The sequence below is a fragment of the Acanthopagrus latus genome, chromosome 10 (assembly GCF_904848185.1).
Source record: "Acanthopagrus latus isolate v.2019 chromosome 10, fAcaLat1.1, whole genome shotgun sequence".
Classification (NCBI taxonomy): domain Eukaryota; kingdom Metazoa; phylum Chordata; class Actinopteri; order Spariformes; family Sparidae; genus Acanthopagrus; species Acanthopagrus latus.
Genome location: NC_051048.1, coordinates 2,342,532 through 2,367,463, shown reverse-complemented (window position 1 = coordinate 2,367,463; position 24,932 = coordinate 2,342,532). Strand labels below are relative to the sequence as shown.

Here is a 24,932-nt window from a genome sequence, read left to right as displayed (position 1 = left end):
GGGCTGAGCTGCATGCAGCAGCCATGGGATTGGCTCCAGCAGCAACACCCCGCAACTCCATGACATGACATCTGCTTGTGCACTTGTGAATGAGATCTTTCCAGCCAACGAAACCCACTTTAGTCCCCCCGACTACATTTGAATGGAAACTCTATTTATTTAGGCCTGTTTACTGTATACTAAGAAAAAGTAAAATGATGTCCCAGTTTGGACCAGCTGTTGCTCAGATATTCAGCTCGGTTGTTGAGACTCATTTCTATCAGACGTTTCTCCTCACAGCTGCTGTATCTGCAGAGAGCTGACAGTTTAAACACACAACAGAAATCAACTGTGAAAAAACAACAGTGTCCAATAACAGACTGAGGATGATCTGATAACAAGGAGTTAACCTGACATGTTGGTGAAATCTTTGATGTTATTTCTTTGAAACAGAACTATTTCACTATTATGATACTATTTTGAGGTGCCGTGGGGGAAAAATACTGATTGATGAAGTATCTGCATCAGTTTGTCTCACTGATAAGAGTGTTTACACAGTCACATCACGGGACATTTCAACACTTCCTGCTCCACAGCAGTTTCCTCTGTGAATCATCAGAAAGTCGCTCATTGTGTGCAGCGTCATCATGAGGACAAACAGGAGAACACATCACTGTTCAACAGACCGAACAGTGAATAGACCAAGTAACACTCTGACAAGCTTTGGATCATTGTAGCGACTGAATAAACATTTTCGGAATAGATTAGAAAAATAAATCTATTTCTAGTTTTTGTCAGTTTTTACACCAGAGCAAATATTACACTGCTTCAGACGATGGATTGATAAATACTTTATTAACTTTGTTCTGCATTCACAGCTGCTGCGTTTAAAGAAGCATAACAACAGACAAACCTTTCAACACAAGTGTTCAAGTCAACATAACTTTACAATCAGAGGACAACATTGATGTGTGTTGACTCCGGGAAGCTCTTTGAGAGCTTCAGTATAACCTTGTTGAATCGCAGCACCGTGGATCATCAGTTTGATGGTGAAATAACATCTTCCTTATGTAGCACACAGCTGGTTCAGAGGTCAGATGTCATTATGAGGTAAACGTTGATTGCACAGTCTCATGATAGAATAAAGAAAAATGGTATTTACATTTGTTACCCAGAAACCTCACTTTCTTTCTCAGAAACTACTTGGCTGTCTGTAATTAAATAATACTAAATAATAATACATTTCTGAAGCGACATGATCAGAAGTGGGAACAAACACAAAACATTGTGACAGAACAACAGTTCTCACCACTTAAAATAAGAACAATTTTAGCTGAAAATATTACTTGGCATGAAATCAGTAAAAAAAAAAGAGTAATGTGAGAACCAAGCAGGACTGTTCACTTTCACAGGTTTAGCTTCATTCGATCAGCTCGTGTTGTGCAGTGTGATTGGAAACTTGTGTGGTTTTGTTGAACATAAACTAAAGAGGTCAACACTGACTCTAAACCGCTTCAGTTTCCTGATCAAAACCGTCTCTGACCGGCTCTCTTACATATAAAACCAAAGAAACTCAGTCTGTCATCTGTGTGACAGCTCAGACTGGGTCTGCTGGTTTAAAATAAGATGCTTTGTTTTTCCAACATTTACTTGGAAACTTGTATAAATGTATAACATTATAACTTGAATATATATCTGTGTTGTGTTTTTTTTTAAAAATGAAATGGAGCAAAAACACCATTTTCTTAAGTGGCACAAAATAAAAATGAATAAATATAGAAACTGAACAGTAAAGACATTCATGTTGATCTAAGAAATTAAAGCATAAATTCAGAGTATGCCACCCAGAAATATTGAGCATTTTAAGTGCTTCTTATTGTCACCACTCACCAATCAAAGTGTCTATGAAGGCAGTAAAGTGTGCAGAGCTGAAAAGACAGAAAGTGACTTTTGTATTTTTATACTTCTAATATTTACTCAGCTACTGAGCTCTCCAGGTTCAGTGTGCAGGGTGTGAAATGTCGATGCTTCAGCCTGGCTCCGTTTGGATCCTTGTTCTGGAGGAAGTTGCCAGATGTTGGACTGCTGTTGGTTGAGGCTGCAGCAGACTGGTCGTGGTGCCAGAGGCCAGCAGACAGACTAATATTGTAAATGTCAGGGCTGCTGTGGATACACCTGATGTTGATGTTCTGTTGTTGGAGGATCTTCTTCTCTTCACCATGAAGCTTTGACTTGACACTCAGGAACTGTTTCTCTTCATCACTCACAAGACAATGTTTAGAGGACTGCCTGGTCTTCCGAAGAAACTGTTTATTCTGCCGTGTAAAAACAAAAAATAGTGCTGTTATTTCTCACATTAATGTCTGATGGAGCCAGTTTTTGATCAGAAGTCCATTTTGACAGAGTTAGCAGTTAGCATGTTGCTGTGGTAGAGTTTGTACAACCTCGACAGTCTGAGCACTGTACACTGTACTAAATGTAACGTTATGTCTGATAAACTGTTACAGAAAGCTGGGATTTGTTTTCATCACAGTGGTGTCCAAAAAATAAATATATATATTTATCTCTGTATAATGTTGCTTTAAATGTTATCAGATGCTGTACTGTTTTAAGACAGACAGGGGAAATAAAGAGAGAAGAAATTTGTGACTCACTGATCTTTCTGTTCTTCAGAAATGCGCCAATAACAGCAGCAACAAGTACAATCACAGCAATGATAATTATAAAAGTGGAGTGAAAACCTGAAAGAACAGAGAAACAAGTCAGGATTTGTTCTTCACTTTGGGCCTCAAAGAAAACATCCATCCATTTTTCAGACATGAATCATCTGTTCTCTGAAAAACTTGGTCACCACAAGTCTTGAAGTGATAAGATTATTTTGATTTGACAAATAATAAACAAATTTCTCCTCAGAACACTCTGATGAGGGTAAAACTGAACAGAGTCAACAGCCGTCCAGCAGATGGTGCTTTAACACCCGACTACTGAACGATTCACCTGTTGAATGACACACTGATGATATCTGTGTAGAGGAAACACTTACCAAGGGCAGGTGGTGGCTCTGTGGATGGAAATGAAATAAAATGTTAAAATGTGTGATAACATCAGAGCCAACAAGGAGAGTTTCTATTGAAGAAAGGCTTTAAACTCAGAATTCCAACTTTTTGTTAGAAATGTCTCAATTATTTATTTTCATTTTTATTTATTTATTTATTTTCCTTACATAAGCCCTAATCCACTTCTGTAACTTTATGGTAATCAGACCATCTGCAGCTTGTTGACCAAAACAGGTGTTTGAAGCCAAAACAAGAAGTTTTCTGAACCCTTAACACAGAAAATGTAACCTAAACAACTGACATTGATAAAAACAGTGTGTTTGAACACGAGTGACAACATTTATTCTGGTGCTTGAGTTGTGAGACGAGGGGTGTTCAGTTGGTTGCTTCTGCAACCAAACCACTAGATGCCACTCAGTCTTACATACTAGACCTTTAGTACTGAAATACTTTGAACAGTTATTTAATATTTTCTCTTGTTCCATTTCAAGTTGCTTCAGTTTATCTGTACTCACCAACAACAAGTGTAACGGAGCTTCTTTGCAGTTTGGGAACAGAGCAGGTGTAATTTCCTGCGTCCTGCTCAGTGACGTTGGTCAGTTTTAGAGAAATGTTTCCTCTGGTCATCTCATCTGGGAAGAGAGAAGTTCTACCTTTGAAGTTCTGGTCCTGAGAAACTGGATCATCCCCCCTGTTTCTATAGACGTGGACCAGGACTGGACCACGTCTCCACTCCACTGATAGTGTTGTTACATCCAGTGGAGGCTCCAGGTGACACGGCAGGATGATGTCATCACTGACGAGTACTTTAACTGGTTGGTCTGAGCCAATCACATCAGACTGTCCTGGGGAAACAAAGATCACAGTTAGACTTCCTGTTGAAGCATCAGTGAACACTTTGTTCCTCAATAATGATAAAAAAGTAGAAATATCTGAGCGACAGCTGGTTCTAACTGAGACCCTAAATGATCCCATTCTACCTTTTTGACGTACCAACAATTAGTTTCACCTCAGCTTCCTTCTTTATCGTAGGGAGAGAACATTTGTAGGTTCCAGCATCAGACAGTTTCACTTTAAATATTTTCATGGAGATGTTTCCACGCGGCAGTTCATCCATAAACAGTCTTGTTCGTAAAGAATAAGATGGATCTTGTTTCTCAAACAGCAGTCGTCCATCTTGGTGATAGTAGATGTACTTCAGTTCCAAACCTGCTTTGGTCCACACCACTGTCTCATAAGTGACGCTGATTGCAGATTCAAGGTGACATGGAAGAACAACATCATCACCGACCAGAGCTACGATTGGTTGATGTGAACCAATCAGCTGTGTCTGAGCTGCAAGTAAAACTGAGGAGCAAACAGGAGACAGGAGCTCGTTAGTATACCTGTCAGTCAGCATTTAAACACTCTGATCAGACTGTGACTAAAATGATAACATAGTGATGACTTTAAAAGCAGCAGCTTGGTATTGACAGTAAAAATATTGCTGGGTACACAGAGTCTAACTGAAGTGATGAGCTGCTGTTATGTTCTAACTTCCTGTATCGCACAATGAGAATTACAAAGATACAATAAATGTTAAATATCCTGCACAACATGTGCCAGATCAGTTCCCCATCTGGCTACTTCCTCTTTTTGAACAATGAATGTATTGTCTTCCTTCTGGTTTACACACCTGAACCGGAACTTAGCTGACAATAAAATACCTGTTTTTACAACACATGGATAAAAAGAAATTCAAATTCAAATTTCTTCTCTCACAGACAAGAAAACAGGCTCCTTTTAGCTTTAGAGCAACATTAGTTTAAATCTAAGCTGCCATTTTCATCTCATTATCACAGGTCCATATAAATGTTCAGAGTGAATCTTCAGCTACAGAAGTGCAGCAGTTTACCTTCAAATGAACAACAACTGTCTGTGTGAGTAATAAAAACCTACCTGTAAGGTTCAGACAGGTGAACAGCAAAGCCAGAAACACTGACTCCTTCATCCTCCACAGATCATGATGCTTCAACTGAATTATTCAAAGTGGGTGGACAGGCTTTACCTTCCTGTGAACAGGGGAGGAGCTCAGCATCACTGCGGTGTGTAACAATGACCATGATGAACATGTTGGGATCTGCCAGGTGAAACGCTCCACCCACTTTTACCAGACTGACATTCAGACTTCAGGTTATTGAACAACCTGTAATATGTATTTGCTCTCACATCCTAGATGAAGGAATATAATACACCCTGATGTGTGGTGTGTCAGTGTTTGAATATATTCCTGCCACACAAGTGCATCTATTGTCCCCTGTTCAATTTAAAATAATGCAAATATCAAAACCATGTCAGTGCCACTGGTTGATCTGTTCTGCTGCCTCTCACCTCAGTGCATCTGGACATATAGAGCTCAATGTAATATCAAAGAAACAAGTACAGTTTGAAATGCACAAACTATTGTCACACCAAGTGCAGTTGTAGGTTTTACTGAAGCAAAATCTTTAACACACTCTTATTATTCTATTGTATAAAAAATGCATCAAGAAGTAAAATGAGAAAAGAGGGTTTCTTCATTAACAGCGGTTAATAATGACTATAAAAATATAAACAAATCAATTCAGCTTGTTTCTGTCTTGGCCCAGAGTTTTAGTTGTTTTAGATACCGGATGATGGAGCATGAATCGCTGCCTGGTTTGTAGTTTTAGTTTTTGTTTCTGGCTTAAACATGCATCTCTAGTGATTGCTCTTTACAGCTCTGTATGCAAATATCACAGGAACTGTCAGGCTTCAGTAACGCAGGAGGAACACAGAAGCGGACAGAGACTGAGGCAGGCTGCAAAGTTGCCTGATTCACACACAACACAGAGCCACAGGGGCCATCTGGGACTGAGAGGCTGCAGAGGTGTGGAGGATGGCACGAATCCATCTCAGTGGATCCAAGAGTAGATGCAGTTAATGGAAACACTGGTGGAGTTTTTAGTCTGAAGCAAATGCTAGACTGAGCCATGTACCACTCATGGATCACGTAACCTGGCAGCAGGTACCCTGAGGATCTGGGTTTTAAAGCCGGTGCTGATTAGTAACCTGCTGCAGGTGCATGTGTGTGTGTGAGCTCCTTCCCAAGACTGCAGACTCCGTCCAGCCCTCCATCACCTCTGTAAGCAGACAGAAAACACACAACCACAACCAAACACAGACAACTGCAGCCATAGATCGTGACAGAAAGAACTGGGTACGTTTTATTACACCAAGAAATAAATATATTCATGTATGACATTGGCTGAATCAACAACTATGTCCAAATAGTTAATAAGCAAGTTTATATAGTTTCACCCTCACCTCTCGTCCAAGAGGCTTCTTCACTTCTAACTAACTGGAGGGGAGTTGCAGGGTTTAAAACTCTGTGTGGGAGTGTCCTGACATAGTCATTAAAGACAGGGGAGAGTTTTGAGTTTCAGAGTCCTTCAGAAATCAGATTCAGAAACAGGTTCATTCCCAAGACGGATTTAACACCAACGAGGAACAAGGTGCATTGAAGACAATAAACAATAAACAGTGACTACAATATAAACAGTATAAGCAAACAGAGGCTTATACAGTTAGTTAATATGACCTGGATGACTCAGAACCTTCATCAACAAATACACAACAAATATGTTTAAGTACTATCAGCAAAATGTACTTAATATAAAAAGTAAAAGTATCCATAGTGCAGTCAAATGTTTCCTATGATATCGGCTGTTTGTTGATTAATATTCCTGCTGCATTAATGTGTACGTGTCATTTTACTGCTGTAGATGTTTAACGTTGAGCTCCTTTATACACAGCTGGTAGTTTAACGTACAGCAGTATGTCATCTTCATCTCAGAGTAGCACAGATCTTTGTTCCATCGATTAAGTTACTTTTACTTTTGATACTTAAGGACATTTAATTGTAGATACTTGTATTATGTTTACTTGAGCACTATGTGCATGTTTCGCTTTTCACTTTACCAAAATATTATTTCAACTTGATATCTTTACCTCTACTCAGTCATGACTTCTGGGTACTTTTAACACTGGCTGAAGTGAAAGTTGTGTTTTGCTTTGTTGCAGTCAGCTCGGTTGCTGAGACTCATTTCTATCAGACGTTTCTCCTCACAGCTGCTGTATCTGCAGAGAGCTGACAGTTTAAACACACAACAGAAATCAACCGTGAAAAAACAAAAGTGCCTAATAACAAACTGAGGATGATCTGATAACAAGGAGCAGACCTGATGCAGTAACACTGTGTGTCCTGACATGTTGGTGAATGTTATTTCTTTGAAACAGAACAGGACTTTTTAAGAATTTGAATTTTAAAAGTTGTGTACAGTAAGTAAGTACCTTACTGAAAATACTGTATGAGGTACTGTGATCTGATTAAGTGCTTCTTTCAGTTTGATTCCCTTTATCAACACTGTACTGGATGACTGACAGTGACAAACATGGGACACTGGAAAAACAGGTGAGCTAACATGGGAAACAACGGTTAGATTACTTGCAGGACAACTAATGAAACTGACATCCTCTCCTGCAGACAAGCTGTTGTGGCTTTGCTGGAAAAGCCTGTTTTTTTGTTTTTTAGTGCATCCTGCTTCCTGCAGCTATTTGAATACATTTCACCATTTATGACAAATTTAACAAAGAATAAAACATATTGATGGTAAACATGTCTCATTTGACAAATAATAATGATAAAGTACCCAATAACTAATATTTGTTGATGAAGGTTCTGAGAGATTCAGGTCATACTAACTAACTGGAGACTAGCGACTCTGAAACTCAGAAGAAAGGCAAGTTTATTTGTGTGGCACAGTTCAGAGCTCACAGGTGCCCTTTTTCAACTCTGTCAGGACACTCCCACACAGAGTTTAAAATCCTGCGACTCCCCTCCAGTTAGTTAGAACTAAAGAAGCGTCTTGGATGAAAGGTGAAGTCCAGTTAGAAATGATACCACTATTGCATACTTGGTTGCCCAAGGCAGAAGTCACCAGACTTCCTTGAAAAAATGGTAGATTTTGATCTGTATAAAGTTTGTGCAACACTGTCTGCAACACATTTCTTAACTATCTGGAAATAGTTGTTAATTTGACCAATGTTGCAGCTTGATAGTGAGATTCAATCATCAGAGGTCACTCCAGATGCATGTTAAAGCCAGGAGCAAAAAAGTAAAAGTACAAACCAGGCAGTGACGCAAACTAGTGATAGCATGGTTCAAAATGTGGTTTTGAGTCACGAGTATCTTAAAACATCAAAGTGAAACTCATCTCAGCTGACTGTCACCGGTCCTTTCCATAATGATGAAGTAATGTTAAAACAACAAAGTTACATCTAGGCAGAGGTACATCAGCATCAGCCTGAGGTAGAATTGATGTTTTTATAAATGTAGTCTGGTGGATTTGAAGAGAGCTCAGGTGGCAGAACAGATGAATACTCTCGGTGTCATGAACAGATCAACCAGTGACGCTGACCTGGTTAGAATATTTGCATTATTTTGAATTGTTCAGGGAAATGCAAACTGCACCTGCACGTCTGCACAGCAGGAAGGTCTGGATATTTTGATGGGCTGAAGTGCGACAACATTGAAACCTACTTATTGCCTTTCCAAGTTATTTTGAAGTGTCTATTCATTTGTTTCTTCCATCAGTTTATTTCATTTTCATGTTGTTGAGTAGGTTTAAACAGAGGTGAACTTGTGTGGCAGGTTTGTATTCAAACACTTACACACCACACATCAGGGTGTATTATATTCCTTCATCTAGGATGTGAGAGCAAATACATAATACAGGTTGTTCAATAACCTGAAGTCTGAATGTCAGTCTGGTAAAAGTGGGTGGAGCGTTTCACCTGGCAGATCCCAACATGTTCATCATGGTCATTGTTACACACCGCAGTGATGCTGAGCTCCTCCCCTGTTCACAGGAAGATAAAGCCTGTCCACCCACTTTGAATAATTCAGTTGAAGCATCATGATCTGTGGAGGATGAAGGAGTCAGTGTTCCTGGCTTTGCTGTTCACCTGTCTGAACCTTACAGGTAGGTTCTTATTACTCACACAGACAGTTGTTGTTCATTTGAAGGTAAACTGCTGCACTTCTGTAGCTGCAGATTCACTCTGAACATTTATATTAACCTGTAATAATGTGATGAAAATGGCAGCTTAGATTTAAACTAATGTTGCTCTAAAGCTAAAAGGAGCCTGTTTTCTTGTCTGCGAGAGAAGAAATTTGAATTTAAATTTCTTTTTATCCATGTGTTGTAAAAACAGGTATTTCAGCTAAGTTCAGGTTCAGGTGTATAAACCAGAAGAAAGACACTACATTCATTGTTCAAAAAGAGGAAGTAGCCAGACGATACAACAGTGATGTTTAGGGGAACTGATCTGGCACATGTTGCGCAGGATATTTAACATTTATTGTATCTTTGTAATTCTCATTGTGCGATACAGGAAGTTAGAACATAACAGTCATCACTTCAGTTAGACTCTATGTACACAACAATATTTTTACTGTCAGTACCAAGTTGCTGCTGTGTTAACTGTCATCACTATGTTATCATTTTAGTCACAATCTGATCAGTGTTCAAATGCTGACTGAGAAAAAAATCGGAACTCAGAACTGGTTGAACTACACAAACAGTATCCTGCCTTTTGTTTGCTGAGTCTGAGTGTTGACATGGAGTTATTAAAGTAAACCACCTCAAACTGACACATCCATCCTGCACCACCCTCTCATCAGACTCCTCCATCACACCTGCTCTGACTCCTCGTCTTCTGCTCAGCCAGAGGAAATAACATCTGATAAAATGCTGCGTACCTTCTGAAATATGAATATTTTAGATTATCCCAGCCTGTTGTCACACCTATTTCTGATGCACCTGTTTCCTGCTTTTTAAATGAATACCTGTGCTGCTGTTCGACCCTCCTCTGTCCACTGAGTGTGATTTGATGACAGGTATACTAACGTGCTCCTGTCTCCTGTTTGTTCCTCAGTTTTACTTGCAGCTCAAACACAGCTGATTGGTTCACATCAACCAATCGTAGTTCTGGTCAGTGATGATGTTCTTCTTCCATGTCACCTTGAACCTGCAGTCAGCGTCAGTGATGAGACAGTGGTGTGGACCAAAGCAGGTTTGGAGCCAAAGTACGTCCATTATCACCAAGATGGACGACTGCTGTTTGAGAAACAAGATCCATCTTATTCTTTACGAACAAGACTGTTTATGGATGAACTGCCGCGTGGAAACGTCTCCATGAAAATATTCAGTGTGAAACTGTCTGATGCTGGAACCTACAAATGTTCTCTCCCTGCAATGAAGAAGGAAGCTGAGGTGAAACTAATTGTTGGTACGTCAAAAAGGTAGAATGGGATCATTCTGCCCAGCCATTAGTCCCCTGACTACATTTTAAATAAATAATGTCTCAGTTAGAACCAGCTGTTGCTCAGATATTTCTACTTTTTTTTATCATTATTGAGGAACAAAGTGTTCACTGATGCTTCAACAGGAAGTCTAACTGTGATCTTTGTTCCCCCAGGACAGTCTGATGTGATTGGCTCAGACCAACCAGTTAAAGTACTAGTCAGTGATGACATCATCCTGCCGTGTCACCTGGAGCCTCCACTGGATGTAACAACACTATCAGTGGAGTGGAGACGTGGTCCAGTCCTGGTCCACGTCTATAGAAACAGGGGGGATGATCCAGTTTCTCAGGACCAGAACTTCAAAGGTAGAACTTCTCTCTTCCCAGATGAGATGACCAGAGGAAACATTTCTCTAAAACTGACCGACGTCACTGAGCAGGACGCAGGAAATTACACCTGCTCTGTTCCCAAACTGCAAAGAAGCTCCGTTACACTTGTTGTTGGTGAGTACAGATAAACTGAAGCAACTTGAAATGGAACAAGAGAAAATATTAAATAACTGTTCAAAGTATTTTAGCACTAAAATCTAGTCTAGTCTGTAAGATTGAGTGGCATCTAGTGGTTTGGTTGCAGTTGCTGTAGTGGAGAACTACTTTTCTTAACTTCACAATAAACTTACTAACTATAAAAGACACTCACAGTCTCAAATCATTGGTGAAACAGCAGGTCTTCAGTCCAAAAGGTTATATACTTTTGGTACAGGTAGCCCTCCACACCCCGGACCATCCTTTTATCATCCTGATCATCTGGGCTTGCCACTTGTTATTCTCATTCTTGGATGTGTTTTTAACAGCCTGCAAAAACCTCAATAAGGTCCTTTCCTTCCTTGGGCCTTGGGTGATCTTTGGCAACACCTGTTGCTCAAATATTTCAACACTGTCATTATAAAAGGTTGCATCAAACATTGGTCTTTCCCTAACATCCATGTCAGCGTCGAGCTGAATGTTAGACCTCAGCTGGGACTGCAGGGGATATTCCAAATGTATTCATATGAATGATCATGACCCAGTATCTTATCTGCCACCACAACGCAACCAACTGAACACCCCTCGTCTCACAACTCAAGCAACAGAATAAATGTTGTCAAATTATTTTCTGTAAAACCACAAACATGTTCAAACGCTGTTTTTATTAATGTTGTTAGTTTAGGTTACATTTTCAGTGTTTCTCTTGCACATGTTTGGGTTCAGTTAGGGTTCAGAAAACTTCTTGTTTTGGCTTCAAATATCTAATTTGGTCGCCACAAACAAGCTGCAGATGGTCTGATTACTAAAACTTACAGAAGAGGATTAGGGCTTATGTAAAAAAAAAGGAATTGAGGTGTGACCCTTAAGTTGGAAAATAAGAAAAAAGACAAAAATTGTAAGGAAAAAAATGGAAATCTGAGTTTGAAGTCTTTCTGTTTCTTACTGACACTAAATCTTACACATTGGAGCCTTTAGACCATTTTTTAAAAATGTCCTCAACGGAAACCTGATGTTATCACACATTTTAACATTTTATTTCATTTCCATCCACAGAGCCACCACCAGCCCGTGGTAAGTGTTTCCTCTACACAGATATCATCAGTGTGTCATTCAACAGGTAATTCATTCAGTAGTTGGGTGTTAAAGCACCATCTGCTACACGGCTGTTGACTCTGTTCAGGTTTTGTCTTCATCAGAATGGTCTGAGGAAAAATTAGTTCATTATTATTCTGGCCTCCAATCAAATCAAAATAATCTTATCACTTGAAGACTCGTGGTGACCAAGCTTTTCAGAGAACAACCTGCCTCCTAAAGTCAGAGGAGCATTTCAGAGCTCTGACAGGTTCAGTGGGACCGACTCTAAGTTTATACTTTATTCCTGAACAGATAATCCATGTTTGAAAAATGGATGAACATTATCTTTGAGGCCCAAAGTGAAGAACAAATCCTGACTTATTTCTCTGTTCTTTCAGGTTTTCACTCCACTTTTATAGTTATCATTACTGTCATTGCTGTGACTGTACTTGTTGTTATTGGCGCATTTCTGAAGAACAGAAAGATCGGTGAGTCACAAATTTCTTCTCTCTTTATTTCCTCTGTCTGTCTTAAAACAATGTCGCATCTGATAAAATTTAAAGCAACATTATACAGAGATAAATACATATATATTTCTTATTTAGACACCACTGTCAAAAAACAAATCCCAGCTTTCTGTAACAGTTGATCAGATGTAACGTTACATTAAGTACAGTGTACAGTGCTCAGACTGTCGAGGTTGTACAAACTCTAATACTCTCAGCTAACACAGCCTGAAACAGAGTCAGTAACTTCAGGCAGCAACATGCTAACAGCTAGTTCTCTGCCAAAATGGACTTTTGATCAATGAACAGCTTCATTAGACATTAATGTGAGAAATAACTTTTGAATAACTTTTTTTTGTTTTATCACAGGAGAAAGACAAACGTTGCCAAAGACCAGGCAGTCCTCTGATCACAGTACAGAGAGTGATCAAGAAGAAAAACAGTTCTTGAGCAGTAGGCCTCACTGGACTGACAACAGCACAACTAAGCTCACCATAGAGGAGAAGATCCTCCAACAACAGAACATCAACAGGTATATCCACAGCAGCCCTGACATTTACAATATCAGCCACTCTGCAGGTCTCTGTCACCATGACCGGTCCACTGCAGCCTCAACCAACAGCAGTCCAACATCTGGTAACTTCCTCCAGAACAAGGATCCAAACGATGCCAGGTTGAAGTGTTGACATTTATCAGAGTCGACACTGTTTAGCAGTCACTTTACAACCTTGGCATGAGCAGGAAGCTGATCACTGAGCAGTGACTGTTTCAGTTTGGGTTTAAACAAGAATAAACAAGAATATCTGCAAAGGAGTTTATGATAATTATAATTTGGGCACAGAGACTCACTTAAACATCCAGCTCTGCACTCTTTACTGGCTTCATTTACACTTTGAATAATGAGAATGTATTTATTTATTTATTTTTATTGTGGTGCTACTTTTGAAAATTGTGTTTGTGCTCCATTTCATTTTAACATAACAAACACGGTATCTGAAATGTATTAACGTTATAATGTCACATGTTTATGTATGTTGCTGTATCAGACTCTTTTGCTCAAGATTCCAAGTTAATGTTGGAAAACAAAGCACCTTATTTTACACCAGCAGACCCAGACTCATCAGTGATACTGAGAGACCAAACTGTGAACACTGTTAACTGTTTAATTATCTGGCAACACAAAGATGACAAACTGAGTTTCAGACAATGTTTGTTTTATATGTAAGAATCTCTGTTTGGTACGGGCATGCCACTTAAATAAAATCGTAAATATCGCGTCAATATTTATCTGCAGAGTGAGCTCTTTTGTGTTGAGAAATGTAATTTACTTTTTGTTTCAACACCTGTTTTTAATACGTTGACACATCTTTTACATGCAAACTATTTTTAAAATAAATGAAAATTTTAAGTCATTTTTCAAATAAAAAAATTTGAAATTATTATCAGTTATTACACGGCTCTTGTTAATGCTGTAGAATGCTCCATTCACTTGAATGGGCCTTCCCGATGTTCAGTGGTCAATTATTTTCATGAAATTGAAACAGCTTCGCGTGGTGTCCCAGTAATGACCGCAGTTCTATACATTTCCCTTACTTATCGGACATAAGAAGGTAATTATCGGTTATCGGTGTCAGCTAAAAAAATCCACATTATGCACTGTGCAGAAATGTTCACTTTACAATTAAAATGTTACATTTTGGCAGCATGCTTACACTCTGGTTAGGTTTAGGCACAACAAACACTTGGTTAGGGTGAAAAAACATCATGTTTTGATTCAAAATATCTGGTTCTGGTTGCCACAAACACTCCTGAAGATGTCCCGAGGCCTCGCTAAACACACCAGGATTTACCACCACAGACACCACCAGGGGTGGACTGGGACAAAAATTCAGCCCTGGCATTTTCTGTCCAGACCAGCCCACTACATTATCAGAGTACACTACATAGAAGTCCACAAATCTTGCGGCATCTTCTCTCACACATACTACAAAGGAGAGTCATATTCCTTGATAGCAGTTAACAAATAAAGCACATAGCTATGAACTCAAGGACTAAAACTGACAGCTATAGCAATCAACCAGTCAATCTTTATTCATTATAGTGTCAAATCACAACAGAAGTTATGTCATGACAAGGGGTGGGACGAGACTAACGGGAAGAACCCAAAACCAGACTCAGGTGGGCACCACCTCTACCAGTTGGGTGAAGAGACAGAGACAGGGAGATAAGGACAAACAGGGACAATAATAACAACATATCCTGACAAATAATCTAAATAGAAATATATTACAGACAGTAGCAGCATTAGAGCTGGAACTCGGTGACTCAGCCATTATGAAACCATAAAGTGAAAAAAAGATATGCATTCTCATGTACGTGTATGCGCACAAGTATGTATTGCCCTACTTCCTCGTCTGCAGCCAGCCAGGTCCACTCCTCATCAAATTCAAACAGAACAGAACTTGTACTCAGTATCTGTGTACTGACAAGTATATGTAGCCAAGTAGCCTTTGTGTGACGTGGTGACACCTAGTGAACAAATTTATCTGTCATGAAGGATGACTTAAAAGTCTCAAAAGAGGCCTGAGGCCTCCATAACTGTTAATAGAACTTAAAAAATATGCAGATGTTGGAAAAATAAAATCATCAACATGAAAATCTTCTACAGAACCACAGCATAATGTACGAGAATTTCTCACAAAAAATATGTACACCCCATTCACGTTTTTTTTTTTTGCTCCACAACATTAACAGTGCATTGAGCTTTCACAAAGTAGTGGACAAAAAAAATCATTTGAAAATACAGATAAAAGCTATAATTAAGCCTCGTATAGTGCTCAGGGTCCAATATGACCCAGTTTTTCTCAGTGGCGTTGGAGCATTTTACACATCATTACTTACATTTGCACAACAGTTGGTGTATTTCTAAAAACAATTAGTACAAACTGCAAAACCTTGTTGGTAACCTGCAAAACCATATCACATGCTCAAAATAGAGGTCATTCCTCAAAACAAAGTATTCATATCAATTAAAGTGTGTGTGTCATAAAAAAAGCCCTGACACCATCATTTATGAACAAGATAGTCAAATTGCTTTGTCCTGTTTTCTTTAGGACACTACACACAGCCATGTGAAAACCACAGTAAGAGTAACACATTTACACATAAATTAGAGTTACACATAAATTATACCTATTAAATAGTTATCACCTCATTAAACAATAAATAAATTAAAAGATTACAATAAATTCAATGGTAAATATTGGAAATTAAACTTATAATTTCCTATAGGTTTACTTGTATTTTGAGCTAAAGTATCTCAGCTTGATTCTGCATCTTTAAATTAACAGTTCATCAGTCCACGTTAATGTTTACTGTTGCTATGGCAACAAGAGACCGCTGACTTGCGCATCTGTTAGCTAGCTTAGCTAAATCATCTGAACAACAAAAACCCATAATATCACAGTTTGGCATATTTGAACAAAATCGACCACAACTACCAGCAGTCACAGCCCTTCAACTGTGGGCCAACATGCTGTCACATGTTAGACTGTCAAAGTTAGAAAAATAACGGCTTCAGTCCCTGAGGAGCCATGTTAGCATTAGCGGAAGCTGTATTCATAGGTCACATCACGTTCAATGTAAACACGTTTTTTACTTTGTTTTGGACATGTCTCAAAAATGTATCCCAGCCAGCCCCAGGCTAAGGTTACTTACCATGTCTGCCTCCACTCGCTCATCACCATCAGGTCCTCCTCCCTCGTCTCCCGGTGCAGCAACACCTGCGGCTGCTGGCGGGTTGGTGGTTCCGGCACCAAAAAGGTCCGTCAACTTCACACATTTAGAAGCCTCCACCTCCAGAGACGTTTTATAATCGCTGTTTCTCAGCACCACCCGGGCGTTTCTTCCTCTTATGCATTTTCAAGTGGCGGACTCGACAGTTTCGAAGATGCTCACTAGTAGTACTCATTAACGTTACTACTGGCTCAGCAGCAGCCCGTCCCGCCTACAGTCCTAGAGAGACACACTCTGTAGGACTCTAGCCCCGCCCCCGATCAGGCACCGCCCCCACCCAGGCCCCAGCCCATGATTGGTTGACAATGACAAACAAATAGACCTATTATATATGGCGATGCTGGTAACACACTGCTCGCCCTCTGTAGTCAGTTGGCCGCCCGATTGGAGGAAATGTAGAGAAGAAAAAAAACAACAAAACAAAAAAACACAGCGGACTGGACCGGCACACATTGGGGCAACAGCCCACTGGGAAGATTCCTGGTGTGTCAGATGGCCAGTCCACCCCTGAGTCTGCAAATGGTGTTTTTCATGGTGTTTCCATAAAGAAACACACACACACACAAACCATCACATGTTATGAAGTTATTTTATTGCAAACTTCAGTCCAGAAGTCAAAACATCGTAACATAGTATATAACTGTTGGACGTTGTTACATTGGAATAAGAAATGCAAATAATATTTCATACACAGCATCAAGCATATTAACAAAGTGTCCACCATCAAACATTAAAAACCATTAAACAAATGACTGAGAACCAGAATGTTTGTGGCTGGTTCGGTGCATGCATCATTGTTTAAAATGTGACTTAAAGCATGTAGGCATCGTGCTATACTGGCAAAGAGATGCTTAAAGAAATAAGAATATCAGCTTCTTTCCATTCATATTGGGCAGCAAACAGGCTCTTCTTCTTCTTCTTCTTCTTCTTCTTCTTCTTCAGTATTGATCAGACGCTCTCTTTTTAACATCAGCTCGAGCTGCAGGGAAATCAGAGCAGAGAAAGTCTGAAGTCATTTTAAGAATTGAATTCCACCTTTTTTTCTTTTTTCAGTCTTGCATGGCTTCGTTTCACTTCCTGCTTTCTACCAACGTTGCTGTGACAACCAGCTCTGCTCTGTTGGCCTTGTTCTCCATGTTAACCACAAACTGAGGCCTTTCTCATGTAGCGAGCTGTGTGGGTTAGCTGCCCTTTATTTAGGCTTGACTTTGGTTTTCCGCTATCTCGTCTATCACCATGGTAACCTACAGTACAGCTAACAGGAGCCATGTTAAGAGACTTGTGTCAGAATGACAGCCAGACTACTGACCAATCAGATCACTCTCTGGCGTGAAGCTTTGACGTGCGTCTTTTGGAGGATGACAGCAGATCAGATGATCAGTACAGCTGTAATGACAGTCTATTAGAACGGTTCTTACCTCGAGCCCACCTTCGGTACGTGTATATGGCGAGGATGAGGATGACAGTGTAGAGGATGAAGAGCAGGACGGTGCACACCAGCATGAGAGGAAGATGTTGATGAAGAGTGGGAGGAGGAGGAGGAGGAGGAGGAGGAGGAGAGACATTCGAGGGCTGACCTGTGAGGAAGAAATACATCAGTTTCAGACATGAAACATGATCCAAATGTTACACAGAGTTTTCCAGAACAGTCTCAAAGAGCCCGACATGTTGTGTCACACAGAGCAGAAGATCAGCTCACCTGCCACAGACAGCCAGCTCTGCTCCGACTGTCCTTTCAAAGGATGTTCACACTTGTAGGAGCCATTGTGATGCTTGGACACCGACGAGAGGATCATCTTTCCTGAAGGCTCAGTACCGATGAATTCACCGTCTTTGTAGAATGCAGCGCTGAAATCTGAAGTAGAAGTCTTTGCAGATCTTTCCCTGTAGGAACAGCGAAGTGTCACAGTGTCTCCCTCTGCCACAGGAAGTGCAGGGCTCTCCAGGATCACAACACCCTCTGAAATACAGAAAGGCAAAGCCAACATTTAGTACAGAACGTAACACCACGTCTTATTTCCAAAAGTATATTGACATCATCAATCCTAACATCCAAGTGTCTTTGTCACTTCTCTTTTCGTACATTCTATTGTGTCCGACTGGGCCAATACAACACTTTTAATATAAAGGGGGAGATTCAAGTGTGTGTGAAAAATATGACATCATAATGGTGAAAAGAAGGAAGGCAGGAAATGAGGAAGATATGGGTAGTGTTGAAAAATAGCTCTGCCTCACGTCATATTCAGAGTGATAACCTTGAAAATGTTCATGTAAATAAATATGTTAAATCACTATCTATCACTAAATGAGGTAACACATTGATGATCGAGCCTATGGCCCATTAATGAAAGCCCGTTTGCTATGATAGCCAAGATGCACACTGGGTGTCGGTGGCAACTTTCCTGGAAAAAAAATCTGAAGCAGCGCACAGTCAGTGATGCGTTCACCCTGCAGTGAGCAATGTTCAGTCGGCCAGAGAAAGTAGGTGGCTCACAGGTGACATGACAGTTTTGTTTGTCCTGGCCTCTCCATGTGAACGTCCCGGGCCTCAGATATAAGTAACCAATCTATGATTTGATTTGATTTGATTTTCATCTGTTTGTTGGAACATAAAACACAATGTGAAAGAAAATATAAGCATACCTGCCACCGTGATGTTGACGGGTTTGCTGCACTCTCTCTGCTCAGATTCACACCAGTACACCCCGGAGTCAAATGGGTGGACATTCCTGATTGTGCACACAGAGTCACGTGGGTCTCCGAAGCCCCCCTTGCATGGCTGAGATGTCTTATATGAAGTGTTTCTCTTCAGTGTCCAGCCAGTAGAGTTTACCGGCACTGCACAGCTTAGAGAGATGTGTTCATACCGAAAGAACTGGGATTTGTCAGGATGGATGCTCAGGGTGGCTGCTGGTGATTCAAACAGGAAATAAAAGATGAGATTAAAACAAAAAACATCAGTCTGACATCTAATCTTATTGACATCAAACCCTGCAAGTTTGGTTCTGAAGTGATCAGACTGACCATCAGCTCATCATTGTTAAAGTATTTTCAATTCTGTACCTTCTGTTGATTTTGTATCTATGTTGGTGTATCGTTCTACTTCTTACTGTCACTCTCCACACCTTTACCCTACTGTGCTGTGAACTTCTGGTTTGATGTAAAACTGCATTTCCTTGTCTCAGTATCCACTCTAAATAATGACAGTGTGAAATCTAAACTAATAATCAGTGTAGGGAACAAAGCCCTGAAGAATTGGTATTAAAAATTCATGATCCAACCCAAATATGTCATTAAAAAAGTTAGATTTCTTACAGATTATGAGGCAGAGTGAAGCGACCTCCATCCTCCGTCGATGCTGTCGGAGTTCTTACTGTTCAGATTCAGCCCACTCAGCCCACATCCTGAGTTTAAAGGAAACCATGACAGACGACAACGAGACAGGAGGAACAAATCAAGTAACCACACTGATGTTCACCTCTGTGTTTCACACTGTTCTACTTTACTGTTCAAAACAATAAAAACATGATAAACCTAAACTGTAAAACTGTAATTACCATCATAACTTATTGTATTGTCTGACTCCCCTGATGGCTGATCTCCATTTTGGTAATATGGATCATTTTCTGAATAGTGTAAAGTTAAATCTAAAGCTACAACAAGGAACTTTCATGTTTTGTTGACTGTGGTGGCGTCTGTGGACAAAAGTGAACTGAGCACCACCAGGGGGCAGATTGGCCACCAGGAGAATTCCCAGTGGCCTGACAGCATCAAGCCAGTGCTGAAATAGTTAAGTGGCAGCTTATTTTCAACTTGTCATCATGGGAATATGTGGTCCAAATTACACCTTTTTAACAGGAACTACCACAAGGCCAATACAGGATATAGCTAGGTATTTATATGTTTGATTTTTGCAGTATGATAGAGTCACATGTGCCAGGTACAGTCAAAAACATGGCTGTGGTCCAACTCATGAGTACTGATTATTCAAGTCAATCAATTTCTTTTCAGCTTCTCACATGTATACAGCAACAGCCAGACTTGGTGCATCAAAACATCACAGCTCTTCCTCTTTAATCAAAGGGAGAAAAAACAAGCCAACCTCATCCTCAGCCTCATGCTGGTCACAGAGGTTTGGCCCAGACATGAGCAGCCACATTATCAACCTGAGCAAACTCAAACACAGTGTCCTCTGAAACCATGCTTTGGGTACTTCATATCAGTCTTTGAATATGCAGCACTGCCCTGCTGGACCACAGTGTATTACAGTACTATAGTCTGTACAGCAGCACAACAACAACAACTTTACAGCTGAGCAGCATTCAGCTGAGATAACAACAGTGCTCTTTACAATACTGAGTGGAGTCTGACTGATAAAAGCTTCTCTTCTGTCAGTGAGCTGTAGTTCAAGGTCTGAACTGTGGGAGGCAGCAAAGTGTCGATCCAGTCCAAGAACACCAGATGAGAGAGACAGGGTTGGCAAGTTTGCTTATTCTGAGCAATCTTTGGCTTTTTTCTTTACTGTTGCTGGAGTCATCTACAGCCTGTTTCCTGAACCCCACATCCTTGAAAATGGACAACACATGATACAGTGCCTTCTAGGGTGCTGTGCGAGTGGACAACATGGGGTGCAGTGTCCTCCAGGGTGCCCATCCAGGGAATGAAAAGATGTGAAGTGTCCTTTAGCAGAAAATAAATGACATGGAGGAAGAAGATGTTTTGATTGAAATCTGGGCATTCTTCTTCTTCCTATATTCTTCCAAAAACAATGTGCTCGCTCTGCTATGGTGCCTTAAAGTCAACAAAGTGAACAAACAAAGACTTCCACATCATGTAACTATGAAGCAGAAGTCACCTGGAAGCTCACCTGTGGCTGGGGTGGTTGGCAGAGTAGGTAGGCAGGTGGTTCCATTCAGTATGTATGAGCTGAGGAGGGCCATCCCCAGCACCGGGCAGTCAGCGCCAGGGAAAGATGACATCTGCTACTGTATGTTAGATAACATGGATGACAGGTCATTAGAGGTAATGTTGAAATCAATTAACAGTTGCATGTTGCATGGAAACCCTCGGTTATAGAACCAATTTTAAAAGCAGGTAAAGATGCATCAGACCCATCAAACTACAGACCAACTGCTCTTACATCTCAATTAGGGAAAACTATGGAAAAGATGGTAACAGAGAGGTTGATGTATGTCAGAGTGGGTTTCATAAAGGGAGAAATACAATGGACTCAGTATTGTGCTTAGAATCAAAAATCTGGAAAGCACAGACAAATAAAGAGATAGTGGCTGCTGTGTTTTTTGACATGTTTTTGACCTGTTGTGGAAAGAAGGCCTGCTAATCAAACTGGATTAAGTTGGGAGTGGGAGGGAAGATGTATAACTGGGTGTTGGGCTTTTGTTTGGGAGGACAATAGAGGTCACAGTAGGGAAAGAGTACTCACCAATACTCTTTAACTGTGTGATTAATGATATCTTTGAGGAAGTTGGGGAGCGTCAAAGTAAAAAAAAACATTTTTGCAACTGATAGTTTAAACCCCACCTATTTGCCCACTGCATCAACCACTGCCTATAGCTTCTTCTGCAGATCCTGTAATTGTTTTTATCTATTTTTTTTTTTTTTTTTACAAGGGTTATAGTTCTGCTGTGTGATGCATGTTTACTCAAACAGGGAGAAGACACGAGTATGTGTTTTTAATAAAGGTTTATTGGAGATACACATTGACAGGAAGAGCAACTCTCCATTTTCCTGTTACGTCCTCCGTAACAACCAGCAACTTTGATACAGCGACTGACTTCAACATCTGATTTCAGCATCTGTTGTAGCTACGGTGACCACAGACGCGTTCGGCCAGTTAACATGGACCCGTGTTGATCCCAAACACCGGCCCACATTGGGTCAACGGCCCACCGGGATGATTCCCGGTATGTCAGATGGCCAGTCCACCCCTGCGTGGCAGCCCTCATTAGTATATATGTGACCTCTGTGTAATGTCTTCTGCATTAAAGAATCACTCAGAGCAGCTCAGGTGTGACATCAGGTTTATTGGACACCTGGGTGATAGGAAAATGGATCAGTAACAGTTATTTCTGTTGACAGGACAGCACCGAGCTAGCGTTAGCATTAGCATTAGTGTGGAGTTTTACTGGTGATAAAACATAAAAAAATACACAGAGTTAACTCACAAAAACATGGCGAATTAATCCAGGACACACAATAGAGAAGTACACACCGCCAGCCCAACTCCCACTCGGCTAATCACACAGTTATCATTCATTTCATTCAGAAATTCGGACAACATTACCTCTACAGTCAAACTTTCCCGGGTCTGAGGACCCACAATCCTTTGCTGTGACAAATTGCTACAGCAGATGGCGTAGTTCCATTTAGCTGGATTTAACTCTGAAACTTATTTTCACTGTTACATATAGTAGTACTTGAGGGAAACAGGCTTATTAATGGATAGAGTTTAAGGTTAATTTTTGGGGGGTGGGGGTTGTTTTTTCTTTTCGGTCATCTAATGTGCTACACTCCAGTCCGGTAGGCGGCGGCAATGCACCTGTGAGCCGCCAATCAAGTCCAGGAGAAGAAGAAGAAGAAGAAGCGGAAGCTCACCTGTAGGCGGTGTCGTTGTTATTCACTCTCCCTGTGATCAGTGTATGTGAAGGTAAAGACGATACATCTACATATAATTAGTGAGCCACAGATGATGATGGGGAAGCTGCTGCTCTTCATTATCGTCATGGTGCTGGTGGGCGTTTGTGGAGACTCAGGTGAGCAGAATCAAGGTGTTTTAAGTGGATATTACTTTGTAGCAAATGCGTAATAATAACGGTATACATAGAAGAGCCACTTGTGCCAAATGAAACCACAGCATATTATTGACCTTTCTGTAGAATAAATATGCGAGAATGTTATTATATTCATTATTTGTCTTATTTTCAAAGGGAAATAAAGTTTGACGCAGCAGCTTCCGGGTTGCTTTAGCACGCTGGCCATGAGCCAACTTAGACAGGCAGCTCCGTGTATTGAGTTGAGTTTCCAGCATTATTTTAAGGCAAACAACAGAAGAAAGGGGGAAATGGACGCAGTAAATACAGGTGGTGGTCACCTGGAGGGTCCGTGAGCCGACCAACGAGGAAGTTAGCCGCAAGCTAGCTGGAACAAAAAGATTCGGTTTACTTTCGGTTTTGCGTTTCGCAAACTAGAGTGAAGATAAAATGTCTTATAGATCTTCTAGACTTTCTAATTGTTATCGGACTCAATGACTCGAGTTATGAGAGTCAACCGAGTCATTTCTCGGCTGTTGTGGCGCTCAAAACGAACAATGTTAGATTATTGGAAAAGACTTTGTGACGATGTAATGACGCAGTTTGGCCGCTAGCAGACAGGTTCTCTTCCTGGGGTGTTTGAGTGCTACCTGGCACATAAAACTGCAAAAGCAAGCTACATTTTTGAAAGTATCTAACTTTTCCACCCATTGTTTACACATCATGAATGTTAATTTTGTGAGCTACATGTTTATACAGACAGTTTTAAATGTCCTTCAGGTTACTGGTTTCACTTCACTGATGGGTGAATAAGTTTCTGTGTTCATGGTTCCAGAACAGCTCGTGTGTAAAGCTAAGGAGAAGTTATTGGAGGCTAAATGTGCTTTTGTTTCAAATAATGATGAATGTTGTCAAATGACCAGCTTCATGTCTAATGACTGTTATAATAACTACAACACTGGATTCTAAAACACAGCGACCAGCATCTTGTGTTATGAGTAATTTGTTGTCGGTGATCCAAATACTCAATGCACTCCTATCGTTTATCACCTATTCATTGCACAAAAGTTTGAGATATGTTTACTATCATTTTATTGTTAATCTTATCTGCAGTCAGTCACAACTTGGAGAACAAACTGAGCTCATAAAACTTTTCTTTTCCCCGAAACAGATGTGATAAATGTGCTGCTTGCTATTTAATACCTAAAATAGTTTCTCTTTTTTAACAGTCCTTCGAGCAGGAGAAGACAAACCCTGTCCTGATCCAGATGATCCAAACAGTAAGTTGAACTTGCTTCATAATATGAAGCCACTGATTTTTACAGTAGAGATGTTAAAGGAAGTGGAAGGTTCTGGTCCTGGAGTTACCAGAGCTTCATTATTAAAATGACCCGACAACAACAACAGGGTCATATTTGGCTCCATTGTGTCAGTGGATCAGTTTGAAGTATTTCAGGAGGAGAAACAGTCAGTGAGCTGGTAGTTGATGAACTGGAGGCTAAATGGGAGCTTTTGTTTATGATGAATGTTATCATATATCTAGGTTCATATCTAATGACTGTTAATAACACTGGATTCTAAAACACAGCATCCCTTGTTGTGTGTATTTTTTTTTGTCACTGATCCAAAGGCTCAGTGTACTCAATATGTATTCTGTTTGTCTTCAACAGTGTTGCAGTGCCCAAATACACCCATTGAAGGAAAAGCTGGTGACACAGTGATTCTCCCATGTTCAAGAACAGACGAGAAGAATATCAGCGATGAAGAAGTTGAGTGGACATTTAAGGATCCAACTACAGGGGAAGGTAAAAGTGTCCATGTCTACCGTCAGGGTGAAGATTACCTTCAGGAACAGAGTG

At 40.4% G+C, this 24,932-nt stretch overlaps 5 protein-coding genes across 6 annotated transcripts in view; 2 read left to right on the top strand and 3 right to left on the bottom strand.

Moving 5' to 3' along the window:
* The window catches only part of LOC119026901 (Fc receptor-like protein 5), a 28,275-nt gene extending 11,707 nt beyond the window's left edge, over positions 1-16,568 (bottom strand). The window contains exon 1 of the mRNA XM_037111568.1: positions 16,226-16,568. The gene's annotated coding sequence lies outside the window, so the exon portion shown is untranslated. The remainder of the gene's footprint in view (positions 1-16,225) is intronic.
* The window catches only part of LOC119027736 (butyrophilin subfamily 3 member A2-like), a 316,811-nt gene that overhangs the window by 228,922 nt on the left and 62,957 nt on the right, over positions 1-24,932 (top strand). The window lies entirely within an intron of this gene.
* On the bottom strand, positions 839-5,074 carry LOC119026890 (butyrophilin subfamily 1 member A1-like). The gene is made up of 6 exons (XM_037111546.1): positions 4,974-5,074; positions 4,029-4,382; positions 3,551-3,880; positions 3,023-3,040; positions 2,634-2,720; positions 839-2,294 (listed from the first exon to the last, which is right to left on the bottom strand). Exons 1-6 carry the CDS (start codon positions 5,023-5,025, stop codon positions 2,290-2,292), a joined length of 846 nt encoding a protein of 281 aa, XP_036967441.1. The 5' UTR covers positions 5,026-5,074; the 3' UTR covers positions 839-2,289.
* Positions 8,961-13,200, top strand: LOC119026861 (butyrophilin subfamily 1 member A1-like). Its single transcript, XM_037111479.1, has 6 exons — positions 8,961-9,076; positions 10,032-10,385; positions 10,575-10,904; positions 11,982-11,999; positions 12,401-12,490; positions 12,878-13,200. The coding sequence occupies exons 1-6, from the start codon at positions 9,025-9,027 to the stop codon at positions 13,192-13,194; spliced, it is 1,161 nt and encodes a 386-aa protein (XP_036967374.1). The 5' UTR covers positions 8,961-9,024; the 3' UTR covers positions 13,195-13,200.
* On the bottom strand, positions 16,885-22,622 carry LOC119026900 (Fc receptor-like protein 5). 2 transcript variants are annotated; one of them, XM_037111565.1, is made up of 7 exons: positions 22,608-22,622; positions 21,171-21,288; positions 19,619-19,707; positions 18,947-19,213; positions 18,003-18,263; positions 17,722-17,880; positions 16,885-17,282 (listed from the first exon to the last, which is right to left on the bottom strand). In XM_037111565.1, exons 3-7 carry the CDS (start codon positions 19,647-19,649, stop codon positions 17,242-17,244), a joined length of 759 nt encoding a protein of 252 aa, XP_036967460.1. In that variant the 5' UTR covers positions 19,650-19,707; positions 21,171-21,288; positions 22,608-22,622; the 3' UTR covers positions 16,885-17,241. The 2 variants fall into 2 exon arrangements, with proteins under 2 accessions (XP_036967460.1, XP_036967461.1); XM_037111566.1 differs by lacking the exons at positions 21,171-21,288; positions 22,608-22,622 and having other exon boundaries at positions 19,619-19,763.

Bases quoted from the DNA above. Each gene is read 5' to 3' on its own strand.
- LOC119026900 (XM_037111565.1), bottom strand. From the start codon at position 19,649: ATGGAGGTCGCTTCACTCTGCCTCATAATCT. The intron at 19,214-19,618 runs GTAAGAAATCTA...TTGAATCACCAG, and splicing joins TTCACTCTGCCTCATAATCT to CAGCCACCCTGAGCATCCAT. The intron at 17,881-18,002 runs GTGAGCTGATCT...TCTTCCTCACAG, and splicing joins GAGCTGGCTGTCTGTGGCAG to GTCAGCCCTCGAATGTCTCT.
- LOC119026861 (XM_037111479.1), top strand. From the start codon at position 9,025: ATGAAGGAGTCAGTGTTCCTGGCTTTGCTGTTCACCTGTCTGAACCTT. The intron at 10,386-10,574 runs GTACGTCAAAAA...TTGTTCCCCCAG, and splicing joins TGAGGTGAAACTAATTGTTG to GACAGTCTGATGTGATTGGC. The intron at 12,491-12,877 runs GTGAGTCACAAA...GTTTTATCACAG, and splicing joins TCTGAAGAACAGAAAGATCG to GAGAAAGACAAACGTTGCCA.
- LOC119026890 (XM_037111546.1), bottom strand. From the start codon at position 5,025: ATGAAGGAGTCAGTGTTTCTGGCTTTGCTGTTCACCTGTCTGAACCTT. The intron at 4,383-4,973 runs GTAGGTTTTTAT...TTTGCTCCTCAG, and splicing joins CACCTGTCTGAACCTTACAG to TTTTACTTGCAGCTCAGACA. The intron at 3,881-4,028 runs GTACGTCAAAAA...TTGTTTCCCCAG, and splicing joins TGAGGTGAAACTAATTGTTG to GACAGTCTGATGTGATTGGC.